Source organism: Propithecus coquereli, unplaced genomic scaffold (genome assembly GCF_000956105.1).
Source record: "Propithecus coquereli isolate 6110/MARCELLA unplaced genomic scaffold, Pcoq_1.0 Scaffold253, whole genome shotgun sequence".
Taxonomy (NCBI): domain Eukaryota; kingdom Metazoa; phylum Chordata; class Mammalia; order Primates; family Indriidae; genus Propithecus; species Propithecus coquereli.
Genome location: NW_012148097.1, coordinates 1,072,972 through 1,093,996, shown reverse-complemented (window position 1 = coordinate 1,093,996; position 21,025 = coordinate 1,072,972). Strand labels below are relative to the sequence as shown.

At 40.2% G+C, this 21,025-nt stretch overlaps 1 protein-coding gene across 2 annotated transcripts in view; it reads right to left on the bottom strand.

Annotated features, from left to right (window-relative positions):
* The window catches only part of F13A1 (coagulation factor XIII, A1 polypeptide), a 171,947-nt gene that overhangs the window by 49,883 nt on the left and 101,039 nt on the right, over nucleotides 1-21,025 (bottom strand). For both annotated transcript variants that reach the window (XM_012647003.1, XM_012647004.1), the window contains 2 exons: nucleotides 15,457-15,631; nucleotides 12,821-12,959 (listed from right to left, as the gene is read on the bottom strand). In XM_012647003.1, coding sequence (XP_012502457.1) covers nucleotides 12,821-12,959; nucleotides 15,457-15,631 — 314 coding nt within the window. The remainder of the gene's footprint in view (nucleotides 1-12,820; nucleotides 12,960-15,456; nucleotides 15,632-21,025) is intronic.

The window sequence follows — 21,025 nt, the reverse complement described above, 5'->3', positions numbered from 1 at the left end:
GATTTGCTATATGTATACATTGTGAGATGATTAAATCAAGCTGATTAACATATCTGTCACCTCACATACTTTTTTTTGTGGTGAGAACATTTGAAGTTTACTGTCTTAGCAATTTTGAAACATACACTACATTGTCATTAACTATAGTAACCACACTGTGCATTAGATCTCAAACACTTACTTACTCCTGTTGTATAGACTTTTCTTAATTCTATCTACTGACTCTCCAGGTTGGGAAATATATACTGATTTCTGAAATGCTACTTCTTATTTCAAAGCTTCTTTATGTAGATCCACAGTAGTCTCTTTGTGGGTACCCGAATCCACTTTGGAGGCCCTGCTTGTCTTGTTCACCCCCATCCCAGCACCGGAGCAGGGCCGGGCCACCAGGAGGGGCTGCTAAGCATTGGTTAAATGAATGATGAGGACATCTAGCAAAGTAGGTGTAATGAAACCTTTGTTGGTTCATGTCTTCTTAAGACTCAATTATATTTTCTCAGAGCCTTCATTTGAAACCTGAGTTCTCACTATACAGTCAGAATGTATAGTGTCCCTTTATAGTTAAAAAAATTATGAACTTTCAAAATGATATAGTTTCCTCATTGCCTCTTTCTAAAGAAGCACGGTAGAAATTAAAATAAAGATCCTATTTTATTGATAGTTGTTTAATTCAGATGGAAACAACTTTTTGGGGAATAATGGTGGAGATGACAAGTGAAGAACACATTTCTACTTCATGCTACTTCCCGTATGTTCCGTGCAGTGACAGCTAGTAATTTTTAGAACTCCTTTCAAGGATGCCAATAATTCAGCAGAATTGGTACAAAGGATCCAAGAATCTTCACCAAAGGCAGAACTTCACTAGAAAAATAGCACCATGCCCTGCTGGGGGACCCTAGCTACATGGGACCTCACAGCATTGGTTTAGTTTATCCTTTGATTCTGTAAACCCATTTGCTTTGAATTTGTGCACAGGAAATAATCATACAAATGCAAAGACAAGACTGTACATAAAAAAGTTCCTCTTAGCATAATGTGCAAGAAGAGAAAATTGGAAGCAACCTAACTGTCCAAGATCTGGTTAAGTGTTTTGAAACACAAAATAGAACCCTATTCAGCCATAAAAATGCAGATCTATATTTATTAGGCAGGAAAGACGTCATGGCATATTAGTGTTTCAAAATCACTCTATAGAACACCATGTACAGTACATGTGTTCATTGTATGCATACATAAGAGTGGAAGCCAGAATTTTAAATGGCTCCTGCTACCCTCCTCTTTGTATAATTCCCTCTTCTGAGTGTAGGAGAAATCTGTGAAGAGGAAGGGCTATCACTCCTGTGATCATGTTACTTTACCTGTCAAGGAGGATTTTGTAGTTGTAATTAAGGTTACTAATCTGTTGCCTTTGAGTTAATTAGATGGGAGATTATCAGGGTGGTTCTCACCTAATCAAATGAGCCCCTTAAATCTGGGTCTAGCGGTTAGAGACATAGCAAGTCAGGAATTCCAAGCATCAGAGACTTCTCCTGCTAGCCTTGAAGAAGATGGAAGCTTCCATGAGTTCTACAGCTGCAAGGAACTGAACTCTTCCAAGAATCTGAATGAGCTTGGTAGAGGACCCTGAGCTTCAGAGAGGACAATGTCCCAGCCAACACATGGGTCGCAGTCACATGAGACCCTGAGCAGGGAACCCAGCCAGCCCGTGCCCAAACTCCTGACCCACAGAAACTGCTTGATGAGAAGTTTGCGTTGTTTTAAGCTTCTCAGTTTATGGTACTTTACTACGCAGCAATAAAAAATGCCCATAATATGCAAAGAGGCATATTAAAGAATGTTTAATGAAATGTTATGAATGTTCAGAGTAGTTAGAAAGTGGATGATTCTTACTTTGGTATTTTTTTCTGCAATTTTTGAAATTTTTTATGATACACATGTATTAATTTCCCCCCAAAACATTCAGAGGACTACTTTTTCCCCCAAAAAAGGCAGAGCACAGTTCAAAATCTGTCCTGGTTCTGGCTAAGGTCACGTCCGGAGGGCAGGAGCACATGGGATGGTGGAGAGCTGGCCGGAGAACACAGCTGAGACTAACACGGGCTCCGGGTCTCTGTGTGCCATGTGTTCAAAGAAAATAAAGTGGTTAATTTAAACAAGGAGTCCTTTACTGTCTTTAACTTGGCTAACTCCTTAAACACTCCACAGGGTCATCCCATTTGCAATCTGTCCAGAAAGATTTCAGAGAAGAAGAGTTTTTAAAAGAGAAGGAAGAGATATGGGCTTGTAATTTTGTTTGTGCAGCTTTATTAGGGCTTAGGGGAGAACACAGATAAGATTGAGAGAAAGCCCTTGAGGAGATGTCTGGGACCAACCTCAAATGTAAGTCAAGTATTTGAATTCTTTTTTTGAAAACAATGATAGAGGGTAGAAGAAAGACATTGGTCTATCTTGCAAATCGTGCATTTGTAGCATATAGGGGGAGCCCCACCTCTCTGGTTCTGCTAATACACTCTGAATACAGGCACTGATATTGGTTACAAAAATGACAGCACATCCTGGGATTATTGAACTCTGGCCATTGCAATGGCAGCGGGGAAGGGTCAGGCTGGGAGTTGTTGGAAAGAAGTGGAAGCAATTTGGTGGAGTCTGAGGCTTGTCTAACCGGACATTTGCTGGTGGAAATGAAAGCCTGGACTGAGAAAAATCTTGTCAGTTAGGAAATACAATGGAGCAAGAGGACAGAAAGGGATTATTCCGAGGAAGGGAGGCATGCTGGAGGAGTGTTTGGTGGAGCTGGGAGCGGGGAGCACTCCACCACGACAGAGTGCAGCTGTTCACTGTTAAGGGCTAGCGGAGTGCTGAAACCAGGAAGGGGCATTTGGGTGCCCACTGGGTCACATCGGTCAGAGGCCAGTGGTCCAACCAGGTGGAGACCAGGCTGGTGCCCCTGTCTTCCCTGAGGCTACCTCGGTTCCCTCTGGCTGGGAGCCGGCTGGAGGAGCCAGGAGTGGCCAGTCATGAATGACCTCATTTGTATGGCAACATCATAGGGAGATAATGGGGGGTACCAGGGACATCCCAGCTCAGTAAAGGATACTGTTGTAGGAACCAGTTGCCCACACAGAAAAAAGAGAAGTAATGAAGGTATTTGTTCTTGCTTGTCTTATGAAGGCAAAGGGTTCTACGATGCTCGTTGAGAAGTCACAGGTTGGGCACAGTCTGCTGTAGCACAAGAGACACCAGTGGAGGGGGCTGTAGGTGGGGGGTGGACTTGGGGACTGTGTAAGTCCCAATATAAAACCACAAGGTGTATTCATAGTAAGGGTGATAGTCAAAATAATTAGTAACTGCTCAGACACAGACACGAACCAACCGGATGCTGCAGCCAACAGAAAGGACACTGGCTCTCAATGCTGGCGTGGTCCTACCAGGGCGTGCTAGCTAAATCCTGCTCCAGATGCACTCAATTACATGCGCAGCAAAATCAACAAGTCTCCATTCACAAAGTCTTCTGGGAGCATGTCTTTCCTGAGCCCTGAGAGTACCGCCTTTCCATTCTCTTCTTAAACAGTATAGCAGCTTTATTAATAGCAATATTTAGAAATTTAAGGGATGCTCATGCAGGTTTCTTTTGTCTCCTCTTTTCATTGCTTCCTCTGCTGTGATTATCTGTTTTTTTTTTTTTTTTCCCAGTGTAGTGCCAGCAAATGGAAGAGATAGAGAATGAAACCAAGTTTGACAAAAATAAAACACAAAGGGAAAAAAAAAACCTACAAATAAAACAAAACGAAATAAGGCAAAAACTCCAATGAAAACGAAAATAAGAAATTCTCGGAAAGTAGATGCCACCCGTCCACAAGAACTACATTTGTCATCACTAATTAGCAGAAGGCCCTCTCTGAGCTCTGCTGGGTTCCCTCTGCTGGGTTCATTTTGAAAATGAGATCTCATCCCATTTTGCTACTCTCACATAGCAAGTTAGGAATTGATACCCTGACTGAAAATGAAGAAAAGATTGGGTTTTGAGAATATTTGTCTGTAAAACTAATATATAAAAAACTTTCTATGATAAATCCTGGCCAAGTTTCTCCATAATTATTAAAGAGGGATTTTTAAAAAATACAGCCAATAGGCCCAGCAGGAACCAAAGTTACTGTTTTGCATTATAAAGATATTTATGAATATGATAACCTAAAGTTGATAGCTCTTATTTTTATAAAGTTTTTCTAGAGGTCTTATTAATCAGCAAACAAAATTAAATTACATTCAGTATAGCCTAGGTGGTGCATATTTTATTAGCTTCTGACTATTTGAAAACTAGTAACCTTTGAATGGTATATATAATGACTCTCGTAGGCAGAATTTATGATTAACCAGAAGATGACATTTTTATATGGAAAATACCTTAGCAGCTTTTATGTGGTTTATTAGATGGTTCCCACTTTTTTTTTCCCATTCTGCCTAATTTCCGGGGAAATACTTATAATGGCCTCTGACTTTTTACCCCCGAAATTCCCTCTTTGTTCACTGTCAAGTGAGATTTTAGTGGGATAGGGGCTACAGACACTCTTTAGAGATCTTCCAGAACCAGGGGTAGGGTAGAGAACTGATAGGAATCAGAGGGGAGTCTTGGGCAGTGATTTCCAACCTTCGAAGAGCAATGCCCCTGTCTAGTGTTTAAGCAAATATTTTATAACATCCCTTCATTGTACTGAAAAGAAATCCAAAGATAGTTTTCTATACTCGTAATTTCTAAAAGATCAACATAATGCTCTATAATTTACAGGAGAAATGGAGAAATAAAAGAATATACAATAATAAGTATTTCAATAGATATTTGTCAGGAAGACTACTAAATGCCAAAAATAACCCTACAAAATGTAAAACACCTGAAGGGTGTAATAGATACCCCTATTTGATGGACACATTTGTGTAGTTGCTAAGAGTGGATTCTGGGAAGCACTTCCAGAAAGTCAGAGTAATAACCTCTGGAAATCTACTCCTTCATAAAGCAATGAGAACACTCACTCGACTTTCCCAAACTCTAGAAATGAACCAAATACTTGCAACAATCTGGGGAGCATTTGTTTAAGAAAAACAGATGAATCTCACTAAGAACAGTGAACTTTGTAAAGTTTTAACTTGCCTTATTCCCACTCCTCTCCATAGCTCCATGGTAGTTGTAAAAACCAATAGCCTCAGTAGCTATGAAAATTTGCTGCCTGGAAACCAATGAAGGTGAAAAAATGGGTTTGGAATCCCCCCAAAGCTTCTTTTCCACAAATTGTCACTGTTTAACTAGCCTGGCAGTTCTCTGAAAAGCTCCACTCTCGGGGTTTGTTTTTATTTGATCAGATTCAGAGTTCACTCTGTACAAATAGCTCTATTCATATGATGGTTTTCAAAAATAATTATAAGGAATTGTTTAATATCACAGGTGTCTGAGGGGGCAATACCACTTGAGACTAACAAAAGGCTATGCCCCAAAGAAAGAAAAACCAGGGGATGTAATTTCCATAGGGGGATTTGAAAAACTCTGACATAGATTTCCATACACATGTCCAGGGCTGTGAGCATGCCCAAGAAAGCCCCAAGACGATCCTATCCTAATCTCTCATCTCTGATTGACCTTGAGGCTCTGTTCATTCAGGAAATGAAGGCTATGGCAGAATTGTAAACTGCTTGCTGGAGAATTAAAGACTTTCCCCAACACACACAAAGCTTCTTGGCTAAGACTGGGGCATTTTTGGCTCAAGGTATTTAAGAAGTCTCTGTCCAACTGTTATCTGACCACTAAGCTAACTCAGCATAGACTTCAGTGTCCAAACATGACAAGAAATACAGACTTTATAGAATTAGTCCAGGAAATTCACCAAATAAATAAACAGCAGCAGAGACAATAACAACAATAAAAACAACAAGCATCATCAACAGACCCTGGGGAGCAGAAAATCTGATTTTAAGAGTTGCCACATTATATTATTTAAAATGTCCAATTTTCAATAAGAAATTATAAAACACACAAAGAAATGGAAAAATATAGCTCATACACAGAAAGAAAAAGCAGCCAAGAGAAATTGTCACTAAGGAAACCAAGACATGGGACTTACTAGACAAAAATTTTAAATCAGGTATTATAAATGTGTTCAAAGAACTAAGGGAAGCCATGAGAATAATCTCTCACCAAATAGAGAATATCAATGAAAAAATAGAAATTATGAAGAGGAATCAAATAGAAATCCTGGAGCTGAAAAGTACACTAACTGAAATGAAAACTTCACTAGAGTGTTTCAGCAGTATAGTTAAGCAAGCAGAAAGAGGAAAGAGCCAGTGAACTTGAAGACAGAACAATTAAAATAATCCAATCTAAATAATAGAGGAAAAAAAATGAACAAAGCCCCAGAGACACATGAGATACAACACGTATATCAATGTATTCATAATGGGAGTCCCAGAAGGTGAGGAAAGAAAAGAAGTAGCAGAAAGAATATTTAAAGAAATAATAGCCAAAAACTTTCTAAATTTGATGAAAGACATTATTATACATATTGAAAATGTTAAAAAATTCCAAGTACAATAAACTCAAAAAGATCTACACTTAGACACATGATAGCCAACCTGTCAAAAGCTGAAGACAAAGTGACAGTCTTTAAGACAGTGTGAGAAAAGTGATTCGTCATGTACAAGGGATCATCCATAAGATAATTTTAGTCTTCTCTCTTATTTTCTTTCTTATTTTTTTCTCTTCCCTACTTCTATTCTACTTCACACTATATATAAAAGCTAACTCAAAATGGACCCTAGACCTAGATGTAAGATCTAAAACTGTAAAATGCTTAGAAGAAAACAGAACAAATCTCTGTGATCTTGGATCAGGTTATGGTTTCTTCAATATGACACCAAAAGTATAAGCAACCAAAGAATAAATAGAAAAATTGGATTTTATAAAAATTAATTACAATCTTTAGTGCTTCAAAAGACATCATCGAGAAAAGAGAGCCCACAGATAGGAGAAAATATTTACAAATCACACATATGATAAAGGACTTCCATTCAGAATACATAAAAAACAATTACAATGCAACAATACAAAGGAAACCTGATTTTAAAATGGACAAGGATTTGAATAACCCTTTTGCCAAAGAAGATACATAAACAAAACCATATAAAGATGGTCACCATTATCAGTTATAGGGGAAATGAAAATTAGACCCACTACGAGATGTCACTTCACACCCACTAGGATGCCTATAATCAATAAACAGAAAATAACAACCATTGGCAAGAATATGGAGGAGTTGGAACCCTTGTGTATTGCTTGTGGGAATATAAAATGGAATATAAAATACAGTCTGGACATTCCTCAAAAAATGTTAAACATAGATTTACCATATAAGTTAGAAATTCCACTCTTATGTACATACCCAAGAGAAATAAAAACATATATTCACACAAAAACTTTTATAGCAGCATTGTTTCATAGCAGCATTATTCACAAGAGCCAAAACACCTCAAATGTGCAACTGATGAATGGATAAATAACATTTTGTTTATTCATATAATGAAATACTATTCATCAATAGAAAAGGATTTGGTACTGATGCATTCAGTAACATGGATGAACCCTGAACACATTCTGCTAAATGAAGGAAGCCAGACACAAAAGGTCCCATGTTGTGTGATTCCATTTAAATGCAATGTCTACAATAAGCAAATCCATAGAGACAGAAAGTGGGTTAGTAGTTTCGAGGGTTGGAGGGATGGGGAGTGATTGCTAACAGGTATAGGGGGACAAAAGTGTTCTGTGATTATATAATAATGATGGTTGCGCAATACCATGAATATATTAAAGACTACTGAATTCTGCATTTTGAAAGAGTGAATTTTGTGGTATATGAATGATATTTTAATAAGGATGTTATTAAAAAAAGAGTGGGCTCTAGGGTCAGCCCCCTTGGGTCTGTAATTCAGGCTCTGCCACTCACTGGGATGTTGGTTAAATTGCTGTGCCTCAGTTTCTCCATCTATAAACGAGGACAATAATAGTAATTGCCTTCTTAGGCCATCAAAAGACTTAAATGAGGTAATACATGTCAGCACTTAGATCAGGGCCTGATACAAAGAAAGTATTTCATAAATATGAGCTATTTTTATTCTTTGAAGGTGGCAAATAGCTTTTCCAATTCTTTTCTCAACATCCTGGTGTGCATTCAATGTGTATTTTTAGTTCTCTAATGATAGAGCTCATGGTCTGGCTCCAGGTGACTTCCAAAAACCAACTTGGCCAGAAATGTGGTTAATGAGATAATGTTTGAAAAGAAGTATCTTCAATAACTGTCCAGAATTGGTAACTTGAATGCATCATAGGATAATTTTATAAACCCTTAAGAATCTTTAAGCAATTTGGCCTACATTCAGAATTTTTCTTCTATAATATTTTATTTGGAATTCATTTTCAGGTCATTCTGTTTCACAGACAGTGATTAAAACTGAAGAGAATTTAACAATATAAAAGTCCAATTAGCTGGATCATATAGAGCATCTAAAATAACGTAAAGGTGGAAGAGTCTGAATTTCAAAAATGTGTCTATAATGTGTGAACCACCATGAGCACCGACGGTGCAAGGAGGGTTAGTATTGCATGCTGCTTAGGGCAGGTTCCTGGGTGTGAAAACTGGTTAATTTATGCTTTAAAATTTGCTTCAAAAGAGCTTTATTTATAGATTAAGACTATCCATTTCGGCAAAGTTTTTTTTTTTTTTTTCATTTTTAAATTTTTCCAACTAATACCATTTATTCAGTGTTCTATGCCCTGCACACTGCCACATGTTTTGCCATGTGACAAACGAAAATAAAATAGATCGGACACCGCTCCCCCCGTGTCGGGATGAATTCTGGTGGGGGCAAACCAAGGGGAGGGCACCATCTTCCACCCAGAATCACTCCATCAGACTACGCTGGCTCCAGCAGAAGGACACAGGGTAATGCTTTCTTTTAGAAGGAGCGAAGCCTTTCACTGAAAAATCTTTCATGAACCTAGTAAGTGCCACCATCTCTGTCTTTTAAAATTGTTTCCATTTCCAGCGTGACCTCTGTATAATGAGGTGATCAAGCTGAGCTCTTCTGAGGCGAGGCCAAGCCACCATCTTCCCCCCACCCACCCGAGTGAGTCCTGACTCTCCGTCCTCACCGAGCCCTCATATTGCTGCTCGCTATTTGCAGCTAAACACTGAGCAAGCGTCTTCATTAAACTGTCCACAGTGATTCATAGCTGCCTTCCCCCAGAGGTTACACATAATTCAGAACCCGTTAGCACACTGGGGACAGGCGGCCGAAATTGCTCCTTCCAGGATCTGTTACCTTGCTTTGCCCACTTGGAATTTCATTTGTTACCTTGGGGTCCAATTACTCTGCCCCATCCCTCCGCTGAACAGCTAAGGAGCCCAGGCTGTGGCCTCCGTTGGCATTGACAGTGGGTGTGCTCCGTGCAAAACTGCAGCCCCGTGAGGTGAGGCTCTCTCGGAGGAGAAAATCCAACATGCAGGGGACTTAGGGTGGGAAACCAGGAAGTAGGAAAATAAGCAGTCTGTCCCCGATGGTCTGTGGTAAGAAGGGGAGAGGTGTCGGAGCACCAATCCAAACTTGTCACTCCCGGCTTTGGAGTGTAATGTGCATAATCAACCCTCTTGCACATTGCCAAGCTCTCCCTCTGAACCGCCCTCCTGGCTGACTTCTGCTTTTGGCACAGGGGGGGCTTGGCTGAGTCAATGGGGAAGAGGAAAGAGGACATCCTGGGTCACTGAGACCTAACTGGACAAATCAAGTCATCACAAACTGTGGACCACTGTGACCTACGTGTTGAAGAACAGGCGACGGAGACCGAGAGAGAGAGGGCACCTCATGCTCACCTTTCCTTGGGGAGGAGAGGGGCCTGAGCCACACACAAACCAGGAGTGAGGAAGACAGGTTGCGGGGGATGGTTGGGCCAGAGCCTGTGGAGGGAGGTGAGTCTGGGGCTTTAGGGGAGGCCGGTTGCTCCTAAGACCCTTGCTAGGAGATTCAGCTGATGTCAGCAAATCACTCCCACCCTCCCCCCAGCCTCTGTTCAGCCTTGAGGCCCCACCCTCACCTTCCTCACCAGCCCTGCAGCTCAGGCAGCCCCTACTTCTTACCAGTGGAGGAAGAGCTCCTAGGGCACCGGTACAGAGAACGCTTGGCTCCCATACTTCTGCCACTAAGCACCACTGAGGTAAGTGCTCTACCTGGATGACCTCATTTAATTGTTAAAGCCATCCATCAGGAAATAGTAACTACTAAGATTACCCTCATTCTACTGATGAAGCTGCGGTTCACAGAGGTGAAGTCATTTTCTTAAAGCCACACAGCAAGTAACTGCCCAAGTTGGAGCTTGACATGGGGTTGTGGCTGTGGTGACCACGTACTGGTTGATGTGTCCAAGGACAGCTCCCACCAGCCTCTTCAACCCAAGAGGGTCTTGGGCATACGCTTGGTTTTCGGGAACACCTATGGCTTCTAAGGTACACCAGTGTTTGTACTAGGGAGGCACAACTTTCTGCTTTTTCTTTAAAAATACCCCAAAGTGACAGAAATAGTATAATCATCTTAGGACACTGGGCACCCCTCTTTCTCTGACTGCTTCAGTGTACTTAGGTTGATGCCAACACATTGCCTCCGCGAAAGTCCAGCTGTGTGACTAATAACGAAGGCAATGAGAGCAGCTCACACTCATTAGACACCTGTTTTGTTCTGCTCTGTGCTGAGGGAGGTGGGGAATGTCGTTGTCTCTACTTTAGAGGAGGAAAGAGGCACAGAGAGGTTGTGCCTTGCCCAAGGTCACACAGCTGGTCAGTGGCAGAGCCAGGCCTTGGCCTCTGACCTGACTGATCCCCTAATCCCAGTGCCGCATGGTCTGGGTGTGCCCGAGTTGGGCTGGCATCAGCCCCTTGGTCAGCCAGCATTTACTGAAAACCTACCACGAGCCAAGCTAGTGGAGAGGAGAGGAGCCCAGGGAACTGGTCTGCAGGGGAGGGTGGGTGAGGGCCCCAGACCAGGGAGCACGGTCCCCGGTGATGGAATGTTTGAGGAAGGCACTGAAAGAGCAAGGATGTCAGGGACAGCATTCAGAGCAGGGGGCTGGAAGAGGAAGGGGTGACCAAGAGCAAGATCTAGCAGCTGCACAGCTTTGTATCAATTCAGTTTAGGGCCTGGGGGGCTGTTTGTTGGGTGCCCCACAGGGCCTTAGGACAGGGAGGAATTTGAATCAAGGAGCAGCAAGGGGTAACTTCGAACTGCAGCTGGCTCCAAAGGCATTGGGAGTATGCGTGTGTGTGCGCGCGTAAGGAAGGGCTGTGGAGTGGAGAATGCCAAATATTTCTCATTTTGCCATTTTTAACTACCACAATGGGCTTTTGGGGCAGCTATTTTGGTCTGTTTTTGTCATTCCACATACACACAGGGCTGCTGTACTGTAGCTCCGCAGGCTTAAACGGTTCTTTCAATTTCGGTTCAATTTGCAGAGGGGAGGTTCTGTCTTGCCAGTGCTCTCCAGCTCACCCCTCAGCTCGTCCCCTTCCGAGGAACTGCACTATTTTTTATTCATTGCAGCACTTTGACACTAGCTCAGCGATTCCCATCTTTCCACATTCTCCAGTGAGCACTTAGCAGTCGTGGAGTTACTGCTGCTCCTGCAACTGTGACCCGTTCCTGAGTCACAGGGGAGTCCAGGCATTTCTAACTTTTAATTTGACTTAAAATGAGCTTATAACTTCCACCCATCACCATGTGGATGCTTTTACAGCTGACAGTGTTTTAGCTTTATTATTTGTAAAGAACAACGGTATGAGACACATTTTTGGCTTAGAAATCCTGCCTACTTCAAGGCCTGGCAACAGCTGAAATTATGCCCCAATTTCCTCCCCTATAGACCTTCATAAATACCCTTCCAATTTGGATTCAGGATTTTCACACCCTTTTTAATGTTTTTATTTGAAATGAGGGGAGTTCCAAGGAAAAATGAAATTTCTTTGGGATCTTAAACTCCCTCTAGCAATCTCATGTAGCCATTCATGGCTGTGAAAGGACCATGTGGTTGGTATTTGGAAACGATTCCAGCTTTATTTCCATTTCTATCTCTGGATGAAAGGTGAGGAAACAATCAAGAAGAACCTTCCTCATCTTTACATTCAAAGAGCAATCCTATATTGCAGAGGTAAAAAAAAAGGTGGTATTAATAGTTAAGGGTCAGAAGTGCTTGGGTTTTAACCCAGCTTATCAGATGTGTGACCCTGAGCAAACCTCTCTGGGCCTCAGTTTTCCCCTCTGTAAATGGAGATTTTTAATAGCACCCACCTGATAAAACTGTTGAAAGAATTAGGTAAGACGATGCGCACACGGAGACTGGTACATAGCAAATGCTTCATAAACGTTAGCTCTACTACTCCCAGGGCACTGACAGAGAGCGCTTGGCTCCAATACTTCTGCCACCAACTGTAATGTTAATGTGCTAAGGTAAAGAGAACTAGTATAGGCACATGTATTAGCCAAAACCATGGCCTTTTTTGGTGGCTGGTGTTATAATGGATGATTGATTTTTATTACTAAGAACCCAAACTACCTGTTCAGTAACATTTCTAATTCATTAGCTAAAAAAAAAATTTTGACAATTAGGCATTTCTGCCTATGCTATTGAAGGATCCTTAAAATAGAAGGGAAAGAAATATTAGACCAAGCCTATCTTGTAGTAAATGCGTAACGTCACTATAATTTGATATCGACCAATGCCCTTATAAATCAAACTCACCACACCGAATCCTTGGTGAGTTTGGAATTCACATTCCCATCTTCTTCCAGGAAGATGTCCATTTGCAAGTTGGCATCGTTATCGTGGGCTGAGAAATAATTGGTAACAATTCTTGCTGGTATTCCAAGGCATCGTAAAACTGCAGGAAACAAGGACAGAGCACAACTAAACACATTACCAAAATGTAATAAACACATAGCGAGAAATCCCTTCTCGTATGGGACCTTCTTCTTTACCAACATGAAAAGTCCCTTTGGACAAGTTGTCCTCAAATGTTTCATACTGAAAAAGGGTGACCATTCAACCCCATGGGGACTCTAGAAGAGATTTTGGCGTAAGAACAGCAGTTGGTGCCAAATGCAGCCAACTAGAATAGAATCCCAATAACAGGGTCCTAATTGTTTAGTTTCTAATCATATGATCATAAAATTAACATCATCTTAGTTCAGTGATTGGGCTATGTTCCTGAAAATAAAATTTTTTAAAGCCCAGCAAAAAAGGAAGCTAGGAATTTACAGAGCAGGTACTCAGTGGCATTTGCTCTCCTGGCTGGAATTTGCTCTGTGACACTCAGTGGAGGGTGACACCACAGATTCATTTTAATTGTTAGATAATAAATTACCTGGATACATCTCTTGCCATATGTACCTATTGATTAAACTTAATCCAAATGCCCTCGCTGGCTCCTGGGACGCCAGACATCAGGGCTCATTGAAAATAATTTGGCTGACAATTTTAAGATTAATGACTTGGCTTGCCTTTTTTTTTTTTTCTCCTTCAGAATAGTTTAGCATTTTTAACCAAAGACTACCCACCTCCTTCAAAAGAATAACCTTGGAAGTCCAAACTTGAGTCTGGTAGAGACACCAGTGTCCTCTTCCTTAAAGGACTCGATCTTAATACCTCAAACAATGATGGCAGCCACCATGCGCCTCCCTCTCCCCCTTCCTCTGTTCACTTGCAGCCCCTGTTTGCCCTGCTCTTATCAATAAAACAATTGCCACTCTCGTTCTGTTTCTGGATGAACGCTAATTCACATTATTACAAAACAAGAGTTGGTCAAAAGTCCACGTTATTCATAATTTTAAGACAGGCAGAGTTTGACTTTGGAGCACCAGTTCCTCCTTCCCCCAAATTCCCTGTTCGGGTTTACTCTCTCGCAACTTCTCCACAGTGTGTTTCTGCCTTTTCCTAATTTACCACCGATGCCTGTTTTCAGGCATAGATCTGATAACCCTTTTATACCAAAAGCACAGATACATGTAAGGTGTTCACTACCTTCTCTGATTCTAGGCTGAAGGAATCACACTGGGATAGTGCCATTGTAGGCCTGGGGAGGGCTTGGGTCCTTCCTGGTTTCCTAAAATCATTTCACAAGAGTGGCCACCTCTGTTGGGCAGCTTCTTTCTGATCTCAGCTTGGGAGCCTTGAGGGAGGGGACAACCTCCGCCCTTAACCCAACACGAAGTTCAGGCTTCTAGCTGGAGCTTCAGAGACCGGTGCTTCTAGAAGATTCACACTTTTGATCTTTATTGCTTCCAGAAAATACATATTCCTTTAGCCCTTAGGTATATTTAAATAGCTAAGAAACTAACCTTATTCAGTTTGATGCCACAAGGAACAAAACTCATGTTTTCCTCCTACTTGGATCACTGACTAAGGCTTAGACTGCAGCAACTGTGAGCTAAAACCGATAGTTTCATAATCATTTTTTAAAATGGTCTTACTCAAGCCTCCAGCCCCTCTTTGGTTTTTTGATTTAAAAAATGCTAACTAGGTAAAACCTTTATTAATGATCAGGCAGAAAGGACATGCCAACTTGAGCTTAATGTTTCTTCAAGGCTGCAGAAATGGCATGTGAACGAAAATCATTACCAAGGATGAAGACATACTGAAATAAATGTATTTTTTAAAATATTCACTGAATTAATTGCAACATTGTCTGGGCCTGGAGAGGCAAATGCCATTTTGAAAAATGATGCACAAGGCTGGAGAGAATAATTCTGTTCTCATATGTTTTCCTCTACAGATAGGATGTTGGGTAGATTAAAAACTAGAGGGGAAGCGGGGGAGGTGAGACTGTTCATTACGTTCTGGTCTCTGACTGCTCAGGGGCATGGGACACATGTAAAAATGGAGATGCCACAATCCCTTCCATAGCTGGGACAAAAATTTAGTAGATATATTTACAAAACTTTTCAACAATAAATAAGCAAATAAGCATTTGTACAACTTCTCAATAACAAACATGCAGTATACATCTTTTCTTATTATTTATTATTTTAGGTTTTCCTATTTCAATCTTTTACAAATGTGGTTACCGAACAGAAAATGGCTTATCTTCCCCTACATCTTCACATGGCCCCTGTGACTCTCCTTTTCTCTGGGTGTTGAATGAAGGATTATGTGGGAAATAGTCCGTCATGCTTTCTACAAAGATTCTGCAGTCAGAGAGAAGCTATGAGCATATTTGGCCCAGTACAACTTAATTATGCATTGACTACATCCCAGAATGCTCTCCCACAAATTCTAAAGTGCCAACAGGGGCTGCTGAGTCCCTTTGCCAGGTTATAGATAAAATGTCTTGAAGTAAAATTTCCTTTACATTAAAGAGAATCACTCACTTGGATACTTACACGTGTTAAAGACACCAGCAAAAACCCAGCACTGGCCATACCGGACCGGATTTGCAGAGCTCTTGTATTCCAAGAGAATGTCAACACTTCCAGTCCAGGCTGACGGGGGGACGCCATAGGCATAGATATTGTCCCAGGATCCAACGAGGACACCTTCATCATCTTTGGCATTAACCTAAATGACACCACGAGAAGTGAGAAGGAAGGAAGTTCATCTAGAAGAGTCCTCTCTCTCCAGACTACGACATGGGGCAAGACAAGGCTTTTCTAGCGCCTTCCATATGTTCTGCACAGGGAAAACAGTCCTACCTCTATTCAATTCATTGTTGTGTTGTCAAGGAAAACGACGAGAAAACTAAATGTGCGAGGGGAGACCAAATAATCAAGACTGCCTCTTAAATAGCATCTTATCGTAGTAAGGTGAAGCTGAGTAGCAGATGGGGGGGGGGGCGTGAACTCTCCTCCACATGATTAGGGGAAAGTCCACAGAGCGCACTTGGTTTGGGCTGGAATATTGCTGGAGAATGACACGAGGAAGAAGACCTGCAAAAGAAAGCACCCAAGGAGGGATCTTGTCTTGGTGGAATGAAAACTCCAAATGAGAAACTGACAAATGAGAAAGTAGAGGTCTAATGCTTTTTTTACTTTTATTTTGAATGGCAGACTTTAATAAAGTGAAAAAGTGAACAAACGCTGTCGTCAGAACCATTAAGAGTTAGTAAGAAAACAGATTCCCATGGGAATCTTACAGAGTTGGTTTTTTAAAAAATATTTCACTTAAGCACTCTATGCTTATTTAAAGTGATTAAAGTTTTATAGCTTTGTTAAAAGGTATTTCTATTTACATAAAGGGCCTGGGATGTTACGGTTTAAATATGGAGGAAACTTAGCAGTGAAAGGTGATCTTGAATATTTGGGAAAAACTTGCTGTGCCTTCAGACTATACCCATCTAGTAGCAGAACACCTAAAATACAGGAGCAAAGACCTTTTATCTTTAGACGATAAAACAAAGGCCAAGAAGTAATATTTTGAGGCATCCTGCCAGCTTTTTCTGGGTACTGCTGAATCTACGTCTCTCGTAACTTTCATCACCTTTAAATATAGTCAGAAGAGTCTAGGTGGGCAGCAGTAGAAGTTTTTCCAAAAACTAGCACCACTTCAACAATTTTCGTAGTTGACATGACAATTGTTTAGAGCCTTGCTACTTCAAGTGTGGTCTGTGGACCAGTAGTATTGACATCCCCTAGAAGCTTATTAAAAATGTCAAATGCCAGGCCCCTTCCAGACCTCATGAATAAGCATCTGCATTTTAACAAGATCCCCAGGTGATCTGTGTGCACAGTATAGAAGCACAGGTAGGGGTTGTGCTGAAAAGACATTAGCAAGCAATGTGAAACACATGGTCAAAGCATGTTTGTTTGAATTATGAAAACTACGGAAGAGATATATTAAAATAGGGTGAGTTTTTTTATGTGTTTGCTGCCCCCCAGCTAACAGCTCAGCCTCAGCACCTGCCCAGACCCTTCTCTTTGGCTTGCTGCATTTAGTTGTAGAGGAATCTGCCTTTCTCACTGGTTCAAGAGTTCATTGAGAACAGAGAAAAAAATTTTTGCCTTTCTGAATCTGGCAAGTATTAGCAAAGAGTTGGTGCTCAATAGTTGTTCAATAATTACTCGTATAGTCAACAAGTAAAGAAGTATTGTACATCTGAATGAGAATAAGAGCTTCTCCCTAGGGAGAGATGGACAAGAAGCCAATCAGAGGAAGTAAAGGTTCTTGGTATTAAGACAGAGAAATGCACAGGTAGAGTGAAGGCCCAAAGGAGGTAGTGACCTGTCAGGTTGGAGGGTGGTGTGGTGGTGGTGTTGGGGGCTTAATAAAGGAGATGACATGCAAGCTGACCATAAAAGGTCATCTACATGGTGGAAACAGTTTGAATAAATGTTTGGTGTCGTGAAACAATATGGCAGGTTCAGGGACCTGCTAGGAGCTCTGCATGGGTATCATGTAAGTAGGCAATATTGGATAAAATAGAAAATACTAGAAGAAAACACCTAAGATGTGCAGCCATTTTCCACCATGAATGACAAACCCTCCACTGAAACGTGAGTTTTACTCCAGCACTGAGCAGTGTTTCCCAAAGAGGGCCCTTCTGGGGAGTGTTGTCTAGAAGATTTCACTATTCAGTTTGATTTAGACATACTATTTTTGGCTCAGTATCCAGTCAGGTTAAAGTGAAGAAAAGTTTTAGTAACTACCCAGTTAATTTTTCCAATGTAGAAAAATATAATTCTTTGGAGGTTTCTAAAAGACCTTGCTCAGCTAATTGCGAACTCATGACTTTGATGCAAACTTTGACTGTAGCCTGTAGATTCATGAAATGACTGGGCTATAGCAGGGTTTAGCCAACTGTTCCAGCTCTATTCGTGATTAATACTTCTCCTTGCAGTTGGATTGATTATTTAAAAGTCTGTACCTATCATAATAAAGCCTAAAGAGTGTCTTGGTGGGCTATGATGTGGTTTGGTCTTTGTGGGTAGGTAGATTCAGCTTTGAACTCACATTACCATTCCTTTATCACTGAGAAATAGAATAGGCTCTATGAATCTCAGAGGTAAAGGTTCCTAAACCGTGGTTCTGATAACTAATTTTCAAACAGATAGCCATTAATTAGAAGGGCTATTTATAGCATAAGGCTGAACTCAATCAGCTAAGGGTAGGAGTAAGAAAAAAAAGCTCTGTCCTCTTTAATTGTTAATGCTGAGCTGGTCCCCTATTGCTAGATAAATCACAACTCTCATTTATTAGCATTTGGCCAGATTAGCTACTGTTTTCTAATTACAACATTGATTTCTGGGGAGCTCAGAGAGATGAGTCTTTAGTAAGAGATATAAGGGTTAAAGTAATATCTCCCTCCCTAAACAACAGGATATGTTTGGGGGACACTTCAAGGGCATGCTGGTCCTTTTTCATGCTGAATTTGGCTGTTTTAACACCTTACCATGAACTCAGGGTTTGACTAGTGGCAGAATGATTTCATTCTTGGTCTTGTGTCACTGGTGGTCAAGCAGACAATATGAACCGAGAACTATGGACAGGGAGAGTTATTCAACTTCATTAAGGTTTCACTAAATTGCTCTCCCATAATACCTATGGAATTGGAGAAATGAAAAACCTCCCCCACCCGCTCAGTTGCCATCAGTAACCTCAGTGGCATAACACAATGCGATACACTTTAAAACATGGTGCCAAGAAAAGATGAGGATTATGGCATGCAGCAGAGAGGCAGCATGGCTCAGCTCCTAACCCTAATCACAGTTCTCCAGAATCTCACAATACTGAGATTTCTCATTTATATATCAAAATCTGGACAGAAACAAACTGAATCAAAATGCTGATCTTTTTCTTGTTCTGACCAGAATGGGGGAAGAAGCCAGTGAAAAAGTGTCTGCACCTTAATAAAGGCAGAGATTCTGGGACCACAATGAGAAAATGATACTGGGCCTGAGAGTAACCCCATAGAAATGAGATACACCCAGGTAGGGAGAGTGGATTCTGGGATGAGAAGTTTAACGGAATCTTAAGAGAAAGAGCAGAGCCTAAGTATTCTAGCAAAGATTGCCCATATCCTCAGCTAAACTCCCTTCCTCACTCTAATCTCTCTCAGAGTACTAAAGAGTACATAAAATGAAATACATTGGCCTCAATTTGGAGCCCAGAGGAGAAATCAAATGAATTTTATATCAAGAGGAGAGTCTGGCATTCATTTATTAGAGCAAATAAAATATCTGGAAAAGAGCTATGCAAATATGAGCATGAATAAAAGGAAAATAGCAGCATGGTGGAGAGAGAGAAAGAGAGAGAAAAAGAGAGAAAAAGAGAGGGAGACAGAGAGAGATCATGAAAAAAAATCATTCATACATAGAAGAAAACAAATAAGGAACATAAAGAACTTTCTCACAATCTCTTAGGAGATCACAGACCAAAGAGAACGTATTGAGGATCAAGTTATAACATTACAGAACAAATAATAAATTATAAGCTGTAAGAAACAGAATAGATAACTGCTAAAAGTAAAATTAATGACATAGAAGAAAAGTTTGAGATAATCAAAGAAAATGCTAATGAAAAGACAAAGAGACAATTTATTTAGAGAAAAGCTAGTAGTTCCATAGTTACGGCAGACCAAAGATGATACAACATAAGTATAACTGGTGTCCTTAAAATAGAGAACCCAACAAATGAAACAGAAGATACATTCATGATGGAAAAAATTTCTGCTTAACTGAGGAAAAATTGAATCTATACACTAAAAGAATAATCTGTGCTCCAGGGTAATTTAATGCAGAATGTTTAATGCCAAGGAATTTTAATTAATTTGAACATTAGGAAAAGAAATAACTGTTTAGTCATCTAGACATAAAATGTAAACTAGGAACCAGCTGGGGAATCAGACTGCCTTCACACTTCTCCGCAGTACCATTCACTGGCAAAGCACTGTCAATCATTATTTACATAGTTCTGAAAGAAAGAAAGGTTGTCCCAAGAATACTATGCGCAGCTGAGATGGTGTGCAAGTGTAAAGGAAACCAGTGCACATTTTCAGACCTGGAGAAACCAGAAACATAGTACCCAGCAGAACCAAACTACTTGAAAAGTGATATCAAGATATTATATTTAAGGGCTCAATCAAATAAAGAACCCAGGAACAGAGACTCTGTGGCAAAAGATTCAGTGGTGAAAAAAGTCCATGCAATTTAAGCATCTTTGGGAATTATAGTTACAGACAAATTTTAAAATTTGACAATGTAAAAGCAATAATCACCCTAAGAAAAAAAATTAGACGTGAGGGAGGAAAGAGGAGAGGAAGAAGGAAAATGCTGATGTTTTAATGTGTTGGTCTCTCATAGTTAATTGATACCATCTAAAATTAAAACATAATTTAAAAGTACATAATTACTTTATTCTTTTAGTGGTTTTCATAATTTTTTAATAACCTCAGAGGCACCCGTTAGGAAATGATAGCTCTTGTAGTGAAGAAACATTTATTTAAAGTTTAGCAATTTCTTCTGTTGCAATTCAGTTTTTTTCCTATTAAAATGAAATTTAATGAAATTAAACAAAACTTAAAATTAAATAGAATTTGAGTACAATTAAATGTAATACTTTTAACTTGGATGACACCATTTGACATAAATACAGAGAAACAGATCAGTGGAACACAATAGATAACACAGAAATAGATGCACATAAATACAGTTAACTAATTTTTCACAAAGTTACATAGGCAATTTTATAGATAAATGATAATCTTTTTAACATACGAGGCTAGAGCAATTGGATATTCATATGCAAAAAATGGGGTTTGATTCATACCTTGTACCATATGTAAAAATTAGCTTGAAATGGATTATAGACCTAAATCTATAACCTGAAGCTATACAACTTCTAAAAGAAAGCACAGGAGAAAATTGTGTGACTTTGGGTCAGGGAAAGATTCTTTAGATATAATAGTAAAACCATGATCCATAGGAAAATATTTATAAATTGGACTTCATCAAAATTAAG